The sequence below is a fragment of the Euprymna scolopes genome, chromosome 32, assembly GCF_053919585.1.
Source record: "Euprymna scolopes isolate OS-2025 chromosome 32, ASM5391958v1, whole genome shotgun sequence".
Classification (NCBI taxonomy): Eukaryota; Metazoa; Mollusca; class Cephalopoda; order Sepiida; family Sepiolidae; genus Euprymna; species Euprymna scolopes.
Genome location: NC_136513.1, coordinates 36557998 through 36577161, shown reverse-complemented (window position 1 = coordinate 36577161; position 19164 = coordinate 36557998). Strand labels below are relative to the sequence as shown.

Sequence of the window (19164 nt, the reverse complement as noted above, 5' to 3'; positions counted from 1 at the left end):
TAGCTGTTTTTTTTCGTTTGAGTTATATATTTTATTTATTTACTCTGAAAAGTTGCAAACACACCAGAAATAAACAAAAAAGTAGGCACAAGGCCAGTAAAAATTGGGGGAAGGGGGTGTTTATAGTCATTCTCGTCATTGTACCTTTGTTAGTCTATGCTGATCTTGGCTCAATTTCTCATTCACCACAATACCTCAAGCACACCAGGCGTCGTCCTACTTAAGATTTCCAAATAATATCGTGTGTGTGTGTGTGTGTGTGTGTGTGTGTGTGTGTGTGTAGTGAACGAATGTTTGTTTAAAATAGACATTTGTGGAGGTTATTTATGGGCGCTAATCCCGCGGGTCAGTGGATAGAACTGCCGACTGTCAGCGCGATGGCTGTAGGTTCAATCCTCAGCTTGAGAGAGGTGCTAGTCTAGCCGCACTGATGAGTTGTGATACAACGAAACAGGACTGTATGTGGATGACTATATATATAGAGATTTTTGTTATTGTTATTTTTTCAAGCGATACATACGGTTAATATTGGCTCCGCCTCGGAGCTCATTTTTTTATTTACTTAGAAAGTCGCCCTTTTAATTTGGACGTATATAACATTTTTATTCATTTATTATTTTTAAATTTATTTATTATTTATTTATTAAAACAAACAACACACACACACACACACATATATGTATATATATGTGTGTGTGTGTGTGTTGTTTTTGTTTGCAATATTATTGAATGAATTCAATTATTTATATGGAAGTGCATTTTTACCTAAATGCAAGTTGAGAACAATTTTCCCTTTTATCAGTTTGGCACCCCTAAATGAGGAGCGGCATATGTATTATTTTTTAAATATAATTATCCACTGATGTGTTTTCAGTTACTCTGATAAGATCAAAGTGTAGTATCTGTTCTTCAGATGTGGCACTTCCATTTCTCATTCTCTTTCAGTGGAGGAGAAATCCTTAACGACTGAGACAATTTTTATTTTTGTACCTTTTCTCCACGTTAAAAAACGACTCTGGTGTCTAACTCTGTCCCGTGGGGAGGCATTGTAAATAGGTACTCTGATGAGTCGTAGACGACGAAACACGGGTCAATGGATAATTATATTTTTAAAATAATATATATATATATATATATATATATATATATATATATATATATATATATATATTTGAGAGAGAGAGAGAGAGAGAGAGAGAACAAACAATAAAACAAATAAATTTGTAAATATAGAATTCTATAAAAAATCGTTTTCTGTATTTTTGTTTTATTTTCGAGGTTTCACTTCGAGTAAAATCAGGAGCCATTTCAAATACATTGGGTTTATAAGACTCAGAAGGCATCGGTAAAAAAATATGAATAAAATTTAAAATACTTTGAAACACACACACACATACAATAGGCAGGTAAGTAGAAAAATAACTCTTCTTGCCTTTGGTAACAGTTATTTGTTGATTATATTTTATTAACCCTCCCTCCCCCTCTTGTTTTCTCTGTTGGAAATTGTAAACAATGGACTAATATTATAAGAGTTGGCCCGAACAGTCTATGCTAAAATTAATCGTTACAGTGGATAAGCTGCAGAAACGTATCCGTAATTTGATACCCCCCATCACCACTATTTTTTCTTTTCTGCAACCTCCCTCTCACAGACGTGATGTTGCTAGCCCCAGTATTTTCTATAAATATTATTAAGGTATGTGTTTTCCAGAATTGTTTGATCGATTCTCTACTTCCTTCATTCTATTTCATTCTTCTAGCAGTGTCCATCGATTCGCTGTTTTAGTAACTCATTGTCATACGGCTTCCTATTCCAATAGCTTCTTTCCAGGAAGCATAGACTTGTGAAACTCTATTCCTGCTGACAGTTTCCTCCTACCTATACCCGTGGTATTTTCAAGAGAATAAACATCTCCTATCTTTGCGATAATCATCTTTCATTCTTGTTAGCTTCTTACATCAAGTGGCTTCATGACTTGTCTGGAGCGATTTCCTTATTTTTTTAAAAATCATATCTATGTAAGCCATCTTGATTATATCAATACGTGTATTAATCGATCTATTTCTGTTCACAGCTGTTTGCTTATCGATCTCATTTTTGTATCATATGAAAAGGGTGTTCCATCACTTTCTCACACTTTTTGTTGGTCGATCATGTTTATGTTTCAAATCTCAGTCCCATCAACAGAAATAATATTTTCATTCTTACAGGCACACATCAAATGGACGTATCTTATCCTAGATGCGTCCAAGCATCTATAATATAAATCTCACCTGTCTGTTTAAATGTATGTATGTGTGTATGTATATTTGTCTAAAACTTTCGACAGAGGCGACGGATTTTCACGAGATTGGTATCGTTTTGTAGCTCGACCCTTCGGACGACAAATATCGAAAAATTGGTTAAAAACATTAATTCCTTCACCCTCAACTGGGCACTTTTCTACAGGGAGGGGTCACTTTTTTCGCCGATATTTTCGAAAGTCATTGCCTCTTTTCGATTGTCTAGCCTTAATTTAAACCGACGTCACTTCCGGTTTGGCGATGGGCGCAACAGCAAACATGTCACATTTCTTTTTTCACATTCTTTTCCTCCTTTGCGATACGGGTTCGAGCCTGCCTGCTTACCACCACTTTTTTTTCTCAACCCTACACCTCCAAACACCCGGGCAACGCCGCGCACCCAGGCTAGTCTATAATATAAATCTCACCTGTTTGCTTAAATGTATGTATGTATGTATGCCTAAAACTTTCGACAGAGACAACAGATTTTCATAAGATTGGTATTGTTTTGTAGCTCGACCCTTCGGATGACAAATATATAAAAATTAACTAAAAACATTAATTCCTTCACCTTCAACTGGGCACTTTTCTACAAAGAGGGGTTGCTTTTTTCGCCGATATTTTCGAAAGTCATCCCCTCTTTTCGATTGACTAGCCTTTATTTAAATTTTCACTTCCGGTTTGATGATAGATGCAACAGCAAAGACGTCACTTTTTTTTTTTCACATTCTTTTCCTCCTGTTATATACTGGGTGTTATTATTAGAAGGTACCAAATATGGATATGTTTTATACTGGTGGTATTAAGACGACGTATATTCTGTATTGTTGTTGTTGTTCGTCTTAGGACAGTCTTAGTGAGAGAGATTAGAGTCTTAGGAGTGTTCATGTTGTTGAGTGTTCACATGTGTTAAGATGTTCATGTTTGTAAGATAGCATTTTGAAAACATAAACAGGTATATATATATATAGAGAGACAGTTCTGTATGAACGGGAGTGTTTCTATAAATATTGATACGTACATTTCTTACCTATTTTTGAGATGATGATTTTCACAAAGTTCTTATAACATAAATGGACAATACCTTTTCTGTTGAATAACAACACGAAGACGCAGATACAAAAACACATGTTGACGTCCTTTATTTCATCTTCGACCAGTCGGACATGATTTTATCTCAGGGATTCAAAGTTGTTACATGGTTATTTCTAAAACTCTCACTTCTAGAGGGTGCCTTGACTCTAACGGAGAATCGATCTGAACCTCTCTGCTTCTCTCTGACTTTTCTCCTCTTCTCTCCGACTGCATCTAAAAAACTCTACCTATATTGAGAACTCGTCATGTCATCGCATGATTAAACATGTGCTCATAAAGCACGTTGGTTGACATGCGTCACGTTGCCAAACTTGACATGACCCCAAGTTCAGTAACCTATTTTTCAAATAACCTCTTTACAAAATATGTTTACAATGTCAATTGACGATTAAATTCCTTATTTTAATTTTCACAGAAACAAATAGCATTATTACATTCCTTTTCCATATACAGATATGTAAGCTAAACAATTGCAATTCAACATTCTTTATTTCAATAACATTCTGTATGTATTTTAACTTATGATTGGAATTTTCAATTCCAAATCTAGCTTCGCAAGTTCGAATCCTTGACTATCCTATTTCATATTTACATTTAATTAATTCTCTATCTTTTTTACTTACATGAAAAGGGGACAGCCCTTTATCATGTAACACTCCTTCGCGGTACAGGTTCGAGTCCACCTGCCTACTATCACTTTTTTTTTTTTTTTTGCTCAACACACACACCTCCAAACACCGGGGCAACGCTAGGCACACGGGCTAGTCTAGAATAGAATACTTTGTCTGTTGGTTCGTCTGCCATGCCTCAGTTTGAAAAAGCATTTTTTTTATTATTTGAGATGAGAATTAATAATTTGTATTATTTCGATTATGTGAACTACTGTTTTCATCTTGAGCATTATTTTCAGGTTTCAGCAATATGTAGTAACAGCAATGCATATCAAGAGAAGATGGACAGCTTAAGAGATACCCGCTACCAAAACAACTACCCAGAGAGCATGAGAAAGATCTATAGATCCAGAAATCTGGACCAGGCACAAAAGGACACCACCCCAAAACTCACCCTACATGAAGGGTTTGTCTGAGAAACTTCAACGAATATGTAATCCATATGACATCAGGACAGTATTCAGAAGCGATTCAACACTCTGGAAACAGCTTGTGAGGGTCAAACATCCTGCAGAAAAAATCATGGCTAAGAACTGCGTATATGAGATCCCATGTAAATGTGGAAAACTATACAAAGGCAAGACATGTCGTCTACTAAAAGTAAGGTTTGAAGAGCTTCAAAAAGCTGTAATATGTGGAGAGATAGAAAAATCGAGTATAACTGACTATACCTGGAAGAAAAATAAAAACTATCTACCATTATGGGACAAAGTAAACATAGCAACCACGTCGCTTCAACGACTACTGCTGCTACTAATTCGAAAAGAGAAGTAACAAGTAAGAATGAAAGTATGAAAGGGAGATAATTGGGAGTTTTTTATTGAAAGCAGACGAGTGTCGTATATTATTATTACATATATGCTTATGGGGCAGAGAACAATGGTGGAGAGTTAGACGACTCAAAGAAGCAGCACATATTCTAAGTAGATCACTTTTTTATTAATTTTCTTCCTTTGAATGTAATGCAGCCAAGCCAGTTGCCAACATTGCCCTGCTTTTTATTGAAACCAACCGAGAGCTCTTTTTAGTATCCTCGTTGTTCTCTTAAGTGCAATTGTCTGGATCTCTTTTTGCACTTGGTTCACCAGGAATATTAGTTAGGTAGGACTTCAGGTTCTTCTTCATAAGCCCCGTGGCACCTATAATAACTGGTATGATTGATATCATATGATTGATATCATATGATTGATATCTCCCAAAGATTCCAGTTTCTTTTCATATGCATGAGACCTGAGACGAACACGCATTTCCCACTATACTACAAGTCCCACAACAAACTGGCGACTGACTGACATGAAACGAACACGCATGGTGACTCTATTTTTTTAAATTAATTGTTTTGAGCGAGATGCGCGTTTTATTTGATAAACAAAAAAAAATAAAACGAACATTTCAACAAGGAAAAACAAGTGAACTACTACCGACAAGAACCTCAATGAACTACAATGATGAAACTCCTCGTCAGACTCGGCAGAAAAATAAACACGGAGCTGTTGACTTCATACCGAATTTTTAAAATTTGAAATTGACAAATATTTTTCACGATTTCCTGACATTACCCTGCAACAAACACGAGGAGCAAAATCACATAGGCCTATACACATTCTCTCGCGCACAGCAGAAGCAACAACAAAGTAACAATACCAGGACATCCCTATTAACACATAGGAAGAAGTTGAATCAATAATACGAGTTGAGATGCACACTGATAAACTCACAACTGGAAGTTTCATTGACAGCCGGCAACTAGACACCCCCATTCAACACGGACGAATGTGCAACTAGCATACAGACAATGTACACACACTACCGCAGACTCACTTGTGAAGACTCATGTCAACACGAACAAAATTTTCCTTCCACACGAACAATTCACTTCACTGTCACATGTCAGCACAAAAAAACAAAAAACAAAAAAAAAACAAATGTCAGCCTAAAAAAAGAGTAAACGCCTTTTCCACGCGTAAGTAAATACTTTCTTTCACGAACACACTCTGTTTTTAAACAACCACACCAACAGCAAAAAAACTGGACGAAAAGTCAATTGCCCAAAACATTACTTAAAAATATATATATATATATATATATATATATATATATATATATATATATATATATATATATATATACACACTGCATATTTTTTTTTCCTGGGAAGGGGAGTATTGTACAAGCCCTTTCTAGTCTTGCACAAAAACACGCGTTCACATTTCAAGCCATTTTTCTTGTCATACATATACGCGCACACAAACATACACGCACATGTACACACACATAGATATATTCACGTTCACGTACATACATTCACATTCACATGCATACACACACACGCTAACATACACACATGTATGCACACATACGCGCACACATACGCGCACACATACGTACACATGAGCAGCATCACTTCCCCTTTGAAGGAAATCCACACATACGCAAAAGACCACCGGAAACACCTATAAAAGCAAGAGAGCTGAGCTGTTTCTCCCTTTTTCAACTCGCCTTCCGAACTGAGCGGTCGACGGACCAGTGGTTCCCTTGCGGGGCGCACGTGCCCGCACACCTCCCGCCACCTGCTACTGTGCATGGGGCAAGAGTTAACAGACAGTAAGTACACCTTACACGCTTTCTATCTCCATGGCCTGGATTGACTTTATCTCTCTCTCTCTATACAACAATAGACTTTCCCTCTCACCAGCTAACAGCGAGAAACTAAAAACGTGCTGTACCCTTTTCTTTCATTTGTTTCTTCATGAAATAAATCTTAGTTCGTTTACTTCAATAGACGCGTTGTTCGTTCCTTCCTCAATTCAATTCATTTTTCCTATTTTGTACGACTGGTGGATATATATAATATATCCACCAGTCCACAACAAACTGGTGACACCTGAACGTGAGATGAACACGCATTTCCCACAATACCACAAGTCTCGCAACAGACCTTGATATTTGGTCTATTTCTCTCTTTCAGCTCTGTTCAGACCTCCATCATTAGGGACACTCACTTCAATCAAGGTTGCCACTACTCTTAATCATAAATAATAGATAATATATACAGTAATAAGTAAAACAATATATATATATATTGTTTTACTTATATATATAGTAATAATAATTAGTAATAAATAGTGATATTTACAACTAGAAATAAAAATAGGTTTAAGGCTACCAAAACTCATACTAAAACTGTCCGCAAGGACCTGTGGCGGAGTGGTTATAGCATTTATAAAAATCAATTGTAAAGGTGATATTCTCCTGCGGGTTGAAGGTTCAATTCTCAATGTGGGCGACCAAAAGATACAATTGCGAATTACTTAGGACATCTCTCCAGGCATGGGTGACGGAATAAGAACATGCTACTCTTGTGAGAGTTCCGTTTGTCCAAATTCTGTCCAAATTCCCAAGTTTGACAGAAACATTACCGAGTTTGACCAGACACATGAAGAAGGTCGGAGGTTACATCGACCGAAATGTTATGAAAATGATACTTAAGATGAGAACAGTAGTCCAATGAATCCAAATAATTCAGTCTATTCACTTTCTTCGACTTGTTACATGTCAGTTTGAAATAGCATTTTCGTTTTCTTGTCACGTTTCGGTATTTTCTTTGGTCTGTTGTGTTAAATTTTGTGATATTAGGTTGGTGCAAAAATAATGTCTTTTTTTTATATATAGTTGAACGTCAAAAACGACATTATTTTTGCACCAACCTAATAGCGTTTTTTTGCTCTATCATAACATTTTCATTGGTTTATCAGGCCTAAGTTTAAAATAACATTTTAGAAATAGAAAAGTGATAAGTTGTTAAATAGACAAGGGAGGTAATCCATATTTATTTAATAGACAAGGGAGGTAATCTATTTTGGAAGACCAAAGAGATAATCTATTAATATAATCCTTTCTTATAGCTGTAGTTTGAAATAGTATTGAGACGATTAATCGAAATCGGAATTGGGAATCAGAAAACTCGGGGCATTTTGGGGTATCGGAGTTAGAAAAATTAGTGTTTATTTTCCGATGCCAAAAACGATTCCTTTAATTATCTTTTCTTATTTAATTTTGTTTCAAACAAAATCTTCCACTGTTGGTGGTAATAATTAGGGCTATGACAACAGCATATTCTTTTCATTGTTTTGACTCTCGAGTATATATCCGACACAATTAGACACAGTTAATCAACCGAGATCACATCACTCTACATAAAAACATATAAGATATCAATGGATATATACCTGAGAATCAAAACAAGGGAAAGAATATGCTGTTGTCATAGTCCTAGTAATAATAAAGTAATAAACATTTATTGATTTCAAACTACCAGTAAAACTAAAATCTATAAATCACCCTCCCATACGTGTGTTTTTAAGTTTGAGAAAATATATGCACATTTCACATGTGTTTTATGGTAATCAGAAAAAATAAGAATTTTGTTAATATTTAGAAATATTATAAAGAATCAGAATCTGAATCAGTAATTGTATTGGAATCTGACAATTTTGTATCTATTTTCTGATGTCAAAAACGGTTCCATTTAGTATCTATTTTTACTTGATTTTGTTTAAAGCTAGGTCTTTTACTGCTGGTAATAATAATAATAATAATAATAATAATAATAGCAATAATAATAATAATAACAATAATAATAATGATAACAATAATAATAATAATAATAATAATGATAATAATAATAACAACAATAATAATAATAACAATAATAATAGTAATAATAATAATAATAACAATAATAATAATAACAATAATAATAATAACAATAATAATAGTAATAATAATAATAATAACAACAATAATAATAACAATAATAATAATAATAACAACAATAATAATAACAATAATAATAACAATAATAATAATAATAATAATAACAATAATAATAATAATAATAATAACAATAATAATAACAATAATAACAATAATAATAACAATAATAATAATAATAACAATAATAATAATAATAACAATAATAACAATAATAATAATAACAATAATAATAATAACAATAGTAATAATAATAATAACAATAATAATAATAACAATAATAATAATAACAATAATAACAATAATAACAATAATAATAATAATAATAATAATAATAACAATAATAATAATAACAATAATAATAATAACAATAATAATAATAATAATAACAATAATAATAATAATAATAATAATAACAATAATAATTAAAAAAAATGATAAATAATAATAATAAAAATAAATAAATAATAATAATAACAATAATAATAATAATAATAACAATAATAATAATAATAATAACAATAATAATAACAATAATAATAATAACAATAATAATAATAATAATAACAATAATAATAATAATAATAATAACAATAATAACAATAATAATAACAATAATAACAATAATAATAATAATAACAATAATAATAATAATAATAATAACAATAATAATAATAATAACAATAATAATAATAACAATAATAATAATAATAACAACAATAATAATAACAATAATAATAATAATAATAATAACAATAATAATAATAATAACAATAATAATAACAATAATAACAATAATAATAACAATAATAATAATAATAATAACAATAATAATAATAATAACAATAATAACAATAATAATAATAATAACAATAATAATAATAATAATAACAATAATAATAATAATAATAATAACAATAATAATAATAACAAAAATAATAATAACAATAATAACAATAATAATAATAATAACAATAATAATAATAATAACAACAATAATAATAATAATAATAATAACAACAATAATAATAATAATAACAATAATAATAATAATAACAATAATAATAATAATAATAATAATAACAATAATAATAATAATAATAATAATAATAATAATAACAATAATAATAAAAAAAATGATAAATAATAATAATAATAATAAAAAAAAATAAAATGATAAATATTTATTGATTTTAATCTACCAGAAAAACTAAAATCTGTAGATCATCCCCCACAAGTATTTACTTTTATGTCGATAAAAAATAACTGCACATTTTAACATGCGTTTTTACGTTAATTGCGAAAAAATAACTCTATAATTGAATATAATAATAGATCATAATATAATCTATAGATCATCCCCTCCACACACACACACACACACACACACACACACACACACACACACACACACACACACACACACACACACACACACACACATGTGTTTTTATGTTTTAAGAAAATATATGCACATTTAACATGTGATTTTATGGTAATCGAGAGGAAAAAAAAAACTCTATAGTTAAATATTTAGAGATTGTTAAAGAATCGGAATCGGTAATCTTATCAGAATTGGAAACAATATTGGAATCGTCCCATCACTTGTTTGAAATAAGATTTTCCTTTATCTGTCATGTTTTGGGCTGAAATAGCATTTTTGATCGTCAGTCCAATTTAACTTTAAAATAGCATTTTTGATCGTCAGTCCAATTTAAGTTTAAAATAACATTTTTGATCGTCAGTCCAATTTAAGTTTAAAATAACATTTTTGATCGTCAGTCCAATTTAAGTTTAAAATAACATTTTTGCCAGTCTGTCACACATAAGTGAAAAAATAAAATTTTCAGTTTTCCCTTTCTTTGGCTTGTCATACTCCAATTTAAAATAGCATTTTCATTTTTTTGTCATGTTTTGATGTTTTCTTTTGTCTGTCATGTTAAACGTGGTAATAACATGTCTTTGCTCTATCATGACATTACCGTTGGTTTATCAGGCTTAAGTTTAAAATAGCATCTTCATTGGACTATCAGGAATTTGTTTAAAATAGCATTGTCTTAGTTAATCAGGCCTATTTTTAAAGTAGCATTTTCGTTGATCTATCAGACCTAAATTTAAAACAGTATTTTCGTTAGTCTATCAGGCCTAAGTTTAAAATAGCATTTTCGTTAGTCTATCAGACCTAAGTTTAAAAATAGTATTTTCGTTAGTCTATCAGGCCTAAGTTTAAAAATAGTATTTTCGTTAGTCTATCAGGCCTAAGTTTAAAAATAGTATTTTCGTTGGTCTATCAGGCCTAAGTTTAAACATAGTATTTTCGGTAAGTCTATCAGGCCTAAGTTTAAAATAACATTTTCGTCTAAATTTAAAAAGAAAAAATTGGGGGGGGGGGTATTAGGTCTATGTTTAAATGATATTTTTCTTGGACGCATTTTCAGAATTTTCTATTCGCCATGTAATTTCTACGAGTCTATTAGTTGTCATTAATATAATTTTTTTTTAATTTTGCTTTTTTTTAATCAATAAATTTCATGTTAAACTTTGTAATAACATTTCTTTGGTTTATCATAACATTTTCGTTGGTTTATCAAACCCAAATTTAAAATAGCAGGTTTGATTGTATATCAGATCTTAATTTAAAATAGCGTTTTAATTGATTTATCAAGACTATTATTAGGAAAAAACGTACTTTGGTTTGTCAATCAGGCCTATTTTTAAAAAAGCATTTTCATTGATGTATCAGTTTGAAATAGTTGTTTTCGTTTCTATCAAACCTTAGTTTGAAATTGTATTTTCCTTGGTTTATCAAACCTTAGTTTAAAATTGTATTTTCATCGGGCTATCAAACCTTACTTTAAAATTATATTTTCTTGAGTTATCAAACCTTAGTTTAAATTGTATTTTCCTTGGTTTATCAAACCTTAGTATAAAATTGTATTTTCGTTTGGTTATAAAACCTTAGTTTAAAATTGTATTTTCCTTGGTTTATCAAACCTTAGTTTAAAATTTTATTTTGGTTGGTTTATCAAACCTTAGTTTAAAATTTTATTTTGGTTGGTTTATCAAACCTTAGTTTAAAATTTTATTTTCGTTGGTTAATAAAACCTTAGTTTAAAATTATCAAACCTTAATATAAAATTGTATTTTCGTTGATTTATCAAACCTTGGTTTAAAATTGTATTTTCTTTATCAAACTTTAGTTTAAAATTGTATATTCGTTGGTCTATCAAACCTTAGTTTAAAATTGTATTTTCATTGGTTTATCAAACCTAAGTTTAAAATAGCATTTTCGCCCGTTTAAAAAACATTTATCTTTGGTTTATCAGATCTATATATAAAATAGTATTTTTCCTTGGACGAATTCTAAGAATTTTCTATTTCATCATGTAATTTCTACGAGTCCATTAGTTGTTATTGATAAAAAGAAAATGTTCAATTTTTTTTTTCATTTCATGTTAACAATGGTATCATTTTTCACTTCATGTTAACAATGGTATCATGGTCTCTGAACCAATCAGGTTGAAGAAGTCAAGTGCACGTGTGCGTGCGCGCACACACACACACACGAACACAAACACTGTGTATATGTGTGTATATTAAAGAGAATTTATGATTGAAATGTTCGTTTAATTATTGAAAGAAACACCTGTTGTTTTCTCACTTGAAGATAAGAAATGAAAAGTCTGCTTACAAACAAGACAGCGCTGACGTAGAGAGAAGCATTTTCGTCAGGTAAGCTGTACTCTGGTTTTTCTTTTTCTTTTTACAAGGGAGTTACGACTAATCAAGGCTCGAAGGCCACTCGAGGGTAAGGGTTAATGAATGTAGGGTGGTAGTATAGTAATCGTTTATCGTGTAAGTTGGGTACAATTTAATTATTTAAGGGGACGGCTCTACAAGAACTTGTTTACATTAGACTTGAAGGCTACTATATTATAGTCAGTTGGGAAACAGTCGAATAGAACAGTGTTACACAGGTGAGTAGTTCTAGGAAAGAAGCTGTGTTTGTGGAATCTGCGTTCAGATTTAGGCACAGATAGAGAGTGGGGGAAACTTGATTGTGGTTGGAGATAGTCGAGTGATTTTTTATGAAAGTTTGGCAAGGCCGAGGGGAGTTTCCATATATTTTTTTGTGCAATAGTCTTTACGTAATATTAACAGCACAACCACCTCTTTTGATGAACGAAATGGTAATTATAAGAGTCCTGTTAGTCCATTTTATCGATGAAGTATCCAAAAAGCTTTCTACACTCAAAACTGCCGGTACGTAATTTTTATTATTAGTGCAATCCTATGTTTTTGAGATGAGGATTAATAATTCATATTATTTGGATTGTTCGGACTATGGTTCTCACCTTGAATGTTATTTTCACAACGTTCCGGTCGAATTAGGACTTCTATCCAGTCGTGGCTGATGGAACTAGAGCGTACTCCTCCCATGGATTAAATAAAATGTTCCATCCAAAATTTTGTGCAGATTCCCGCATTCGACAGAAACATTCCTGAGTTGGACAAGATATACCTGAAGATGGTCGGTTACATCGACTGAAACGTTATGAAAATAACACTCACGGTGAGAAAACTAGTCCAAATTATCTAACTAGAACGAATTAGAATATTCTTGTGACATATATATATATATATATATATATATATATATATATATATATATATATATTGATCCTAATGTAACTATCGCTAGACATCGCATGCCTAATATGTTACCTAGCATCTTCTCTTCTCTTCTTATGAGAAGCATTTGACCTCGAAAGACTATGGTATAAAGAGATTTACTTATCCTACACCCCTAATTGATGCATCATCCCTATTGAATAAACGAATAATTCTATATGCATTAGTATATATTTTTATATTGTCGTTTTCTTATTTTCTTTATATTCTATATGAGTTCCAAAGCAATTTGTTGAGTGTTTCACTATCCCGATAAGTCTTCTCTTAAGAATCGATTTTATTCTTTTATCTTCCCTATATATATATATATATATATATATATATATATATATATATATATATATATATATATATATATATATAAGAGAAAGAAAATTAAAACTGCAAGTTGAACTTTACAATCCAAATTTATTGTTCGACTGAATACTCCAAAAAAAATTTACAAAGTCTTTATTCCGTGGAGTTTCAAAGAATGCTATTCTTGTTATTCTTCTCATCAGAGGACATAAAGAAATCAGCAAATTATATTTGTAGCAATGCTAGAATTTGCTAGTTAAGGCAATAAGTGAAACCGCAATTGATTGTAGTTATAAATTGCAAAATAAAAACGTGAAAAAATGTTGGATATGAAAGAAAAAGTATTGAGTTTTTTAATTTTTTAAGTTTTTAATTTTTTAATTAAAAGTATTGAGTTTTTTTAATTCAGTTGGGATTAAATTTTCTATACATAAATACTGTTATTTATATTAGTTTGAAATTTATTATTGCATATATCAGGTAAACACTACATCCCTTTGTATTCATTAATACACACACACACACACACACACACACACATATATATATATATATATATATATAAGAACTCAAATTTCAGAGTGTAAATTATATTTTACATGAATTTATTGTTCGACAGGATACTCAAATAAGAAACATTACGATTTCCTTAATCCGCGCAGTTTCAAAGAAATGTGTGTTTCTCATCAGAAGAAAGATATTAGCAAACGAATATTATAGCTAAACTATGAATTTGCTTGCATAAATTGAAACAGCATTACATGAAAGCTAATGATAAATGCAAAAACCTTTTTAGTGCAAAGAGTTCATGAAATGGAGAAAAGAAATGAAAAATGATAAAATTAAAAATTCTAAGATTAATAATATTTATTTTGATAACCTAATTGCATATATATATATATATATATATATATATATATATATATATATATATATATATATATTAGTGTTGGGACGATTTATCGGAATCAGAATCGGGAATCAGAAAAATTATAACTTTTCTGGGTATTGGAATCAGTATCAGAATCGGAATAATTTATGCATATTTTCTGATGCCAAAAACAATTCTTTTACCTTTCTTTTTTGATTTGATTTTCGTCAAACAAAACTCTTCCAGCGCTGGTTGTAATGATACAATAATAAATATTTATTGATTTTAAACTATCAGTAAAACTAAAATCTATAGATCACCCGCCCCCTCCCCCACAAGTGCATTCTTACGCTTGAGAAAATATGTGGACATATAACATGCATTTTATGGGAATAGAATAAAAATAATAATTCGACAGTTAAATATTTAGAGATTTATAAAGAATAGGAATCGGAATCAGTAATTGTCTCGGAATTGGGGAATTTAGTATGGAATCGGTAATTGTATCGGAATTGGAAAAAATATTGGAATCGTCCCATCACTAATATATATACTGTTATATTGTGAAAATGACACTCAAGATGAGAGTAGTAGTCTGATGAATCGAAATAATATGAATAACGGATCTCCAAAATTAAAATCTCCCAAATTCAGAAACGTACAATCAAATTTTATTTTATAAAAATAAAAAAAACATAAATTTTTGTGTACAGATTTTTTTTGGATTTTGTAAAATTATATTATTATTATTATTATTATTATTATTATTATTGTTATTGTTATATTATTATTATTATTATTATTATTATTATTATTATTATTATAGGCAACAGCTATTGTGATATATGGCGATGCTTGTACTTCATTCATGCTATATCGTGTCTTTTATTCAATTTATAGAAAGATGTGGACGCAAATTATTTCCCTTTGTTGGTCTCTATTACTGGTCATCAACACAACCACAAACGCACATGGCGACGACAATGATGACGTCCCTGAATACGAAATACACAACTTGCATGATTCTGAAATCGCCGGAAATAGAGAGTAAGCAGTTTTTATTTTTTATTTTATTTTTATTTATTTATTTGATTTTTTTTTTTTTTTTTTCTAATGAATTGCCAATATTGATCTGAAATGAAACACGTGTATCAAATCCGTTGCCAAGGCTGTTGGAAAAATGGCGGGATCCTTCTATCGCTCCAGTAGATATCTTACTCCTGATGCAATTCTCTACCTGTATAAGAGCCAATACATCCAAGGATGGAGTACTGTTGCCACATCTGGGCAGGAGTTGCTAGAAGCAGCCTATCCTGCCTTGAGAGAGTTCAAAATAGACTTTGTAGCCTAGTGGGGGATGCCATTTTCTCTTCCCTGCAACCTCTTCGCCACAAAAGAGACTTGCGAGCATGTCTTTTCTTTATCGTTATTTTCATGGCAAGTGCTCGTCTACTCTCCAATCTATGGTGCCCCTCCCCAGTCTGACTTTCAAGAAAAATACTCGACTAGCTGAAACCACTATCAATAATTTCCCTCACTCTTTATTTGTGTCTAAACCTAAATGTAGATTCCATGAACAAAGTACTTGCTTTCCAACTGACTACAATTTGGTCATCTTCAAGTCCAATGTGAACAAATTCTTGATGAGTCATCCTTTTAAGTAATCCAATTTACCAAATTTCCACATTGACTACTGTACACTCATCCTCGAGTGACCTCCAGGCTTTGATAAGTGGTAACTCCTTTGTAAAAAAAAACAACCTTATCAAGGCCAAAAGTCACTCGATGATAAGATTAATGAGATGTGAGAACTGTCAGTTGTATGATGGTATTATTACTAACCATATTAATGTAACATAGCGCATAAGACATGAGAAAATTAGCAGCAGTTGTAGGATAACTGACTAGCGAAAATATTAGCAGCTATTTTAGTGATATGCAAATTAGTAAGTGTGCCCGAGCTAGTGTGACAAAAAGAAAAAAAAGGCAGAAAAAAGGACAGCGTGTGGTTGAGCAGCAGAGTAGTCAGTTGCATGTTGTGTGAATACAAAGGTGAGAAAGCACTGGTGCTATTCATTGTAAGGTGGCAAAGAAAGAGACTTTTAAAAAGCACATGTTATATGGTAGAGCGTTGTAAAACACATGTGTGTGAAAAGACTTTTGAAAGATAATGAAATGCGTTATTTTGGAAAATCCATAAATAAATATTTTTCATTTGCACTTAAAAAAAAAATGCTGAGTCAAATTTTTATTCCTTCTTTTCTTTTTTTTTTTTGTTTGTTCATTTGAGATGAAGTCTCAGACAACGTGCAAGTCCGAGTAGTTTGAAATGTAACGACACGTTACACTAATATTACAAGTACTGCTAGTCAGACAAAAAAGAAGAAGAAGAAGAAGAAGGAGAAGAAGAAGAAACAGTGGCATCTCACAGCTCTGTTATTATTAGCTGGTCATTATAGTGGTAGTAGGTTGTATTAAAGAAAATGGTATGAGTAGGATGGTTGGTTGTTTTTGTTTTACGGCATATCAACCCTTTTAAGATTATTTAATGCCGAATCCAAAGATTTTGAAGAACATTTTTTTAATAGAATATATTTGTTGCTTTCAAGTCGGTTTCTATTCAACTCATAGTTGGGACCCTAACAGGTACTACCACTCCGGGTCAGAGTGGACCTGGGAGCAATGGCAATTAAAGGGTGGCTCCACACTCCCCAAAGCCCGCAAACTGGGGCCTTACCACTGAATATAGTTTAAGGTCATATCCAGGACCGTATGAGTAGGAGATTACATTTATCGAACAGCATAGAAGTGGGTTTTATGATTAGAATAACAGATTGATTTTAATGCAATTTGACTATATCGATGTAGAATATTGTTGCGTGTTGCTTCATGAAGTTAAAGTTAAGTGCGACAGGTCTCTATTGGTAAGCATAATGTATAATTACATGTAAAGTATTAACTAGTACTAGTTAATTGAATGTGTGATATGTAATGTAGGTGCTGTGATTATTGAATTGATTATAGACAATCGGACAATTTATAGTTGAAAAATAGTGGATTCTCTTCTGAAGAACAGATATAAAAAGAGGCTGAGGAAAATCAAACATTTTCGACCATAAACTGGTCCTCTTTTTATTCGATTTGAAACCGACAGTACCAATACTTTTCTAACCTTCTGTAAAATTTTAATACACACACACACACACACACACACACACACACACACACACACACACACACACACATATATATATATTAGATTTTCAAATGTATTATTTCCACAATCAGGAAGCGTCACAACTCACACAAGCCATGAAAGCTATAGACCAGAAGTCCAAGATTCGAGTTTCACTTTCATTTGGGCTCATCAGTTGTACTATATCCGTATATATATATATATATATATATATATATATATATATATATATATATATATATATATATATATATATAAGAATAAAAATTACAATAAGTTTACCAAGGTAATCAAAATGGTAAACTTAAAATATATTATAAATATTAAAGAGTTAATATTTACAAGTTCCCCTTACCTCACCCTTTTTTTTTAACCAAGTAAGATCTGTGACTTACTTGTATTTTCATTAAATACTTTTATATGCAAAATCCGATCCTGCATTTTGCTAATTCCTGCCCTCTGATGAGAAGGAGAGTATTTCTTTGAAACTCTGCGGATTAAGGACTATCCACTTATCTTGTGTTTCCTTTTTTAAAATTAAATATGTTTTAAACTCTTTTTCAAAATGTCTTTTAACATGTTTTATTAAACGTTTGTTCATATATATATATATATATATATATATATATATATATATATATATATATATATATACTAGCAAAAGTACCCGTCGTTGACTGGGTTCAAAAACAGCCTACAGAAAATGAACTCTGATTTATTAAAGTATGATAGGTTATGAAAAGGAAGGGTTGTAAAGAGATAGCTTCGAATTCGGGAGTATCAAAACCAAAGCAAAATATGATGAAAGTAAAAATAAAATAGATAAACCCCATAATTTATTATACCATACCTGTTCACACTGAAACACTTATTACAATGTTCTGTGGATCTATATTAAAAAACCTTGTTAAACTTTGTGGCATATTTCCATTCTATGGAGATCAGGCATGAACGAACACCCCATAATTTTATTATACCATATTTCTTCAAACTGAAACATAATTATCAAAGTATACTTACGCAGATAGATATGAAAAGTTTTTATTAAAGTTTGTGCCTATTTCCATTGAATTTTATTATACCATCCCTATTTAAGTTAAAACATACTTATCAAAGTATTCTTATGTACTTGTATATCAAAAACACTTGTAAACGTTTTTTTTAATTTTTAAATTTTTTATTTCTATACTTTGTGGACCAGGCGCGAACGCAGACCCCACAATCTTAATGAACCACCGTTCTGCAGGATCAAACATACCCATTCCTCTGTCTCGATACATCTTCTA

General features: G+C 31.0%; 1 protein-coding gene across 1 annotated transcript in view; it reads left to right on the top strand.

Annotated features, from left to right (window-relative positions):
- Positions 1-12380: 12380 nt before the first annotated feature.
- The window catches only part of LOC145256256 (multiple coagulation factor deficiency protein 2 homolog), a 34411-nt gene continuing 27627 nt past the window's right edge, over positions 12381-19164 (top strand). The window contains exons 1-2 of the mRNA XM_080114914.1: positions 12381-12554; positions 15583-15729. Coding sequence (XP_079971040.1) covers positions 15587-15729 — 143 coding nt within the window. The 5' untranslated portion in view covers positions 12381-12554; positions 15583-15586. The remainder of the gene's footprint in view (positions 12555-15582; positions 15730-19164) is intronic.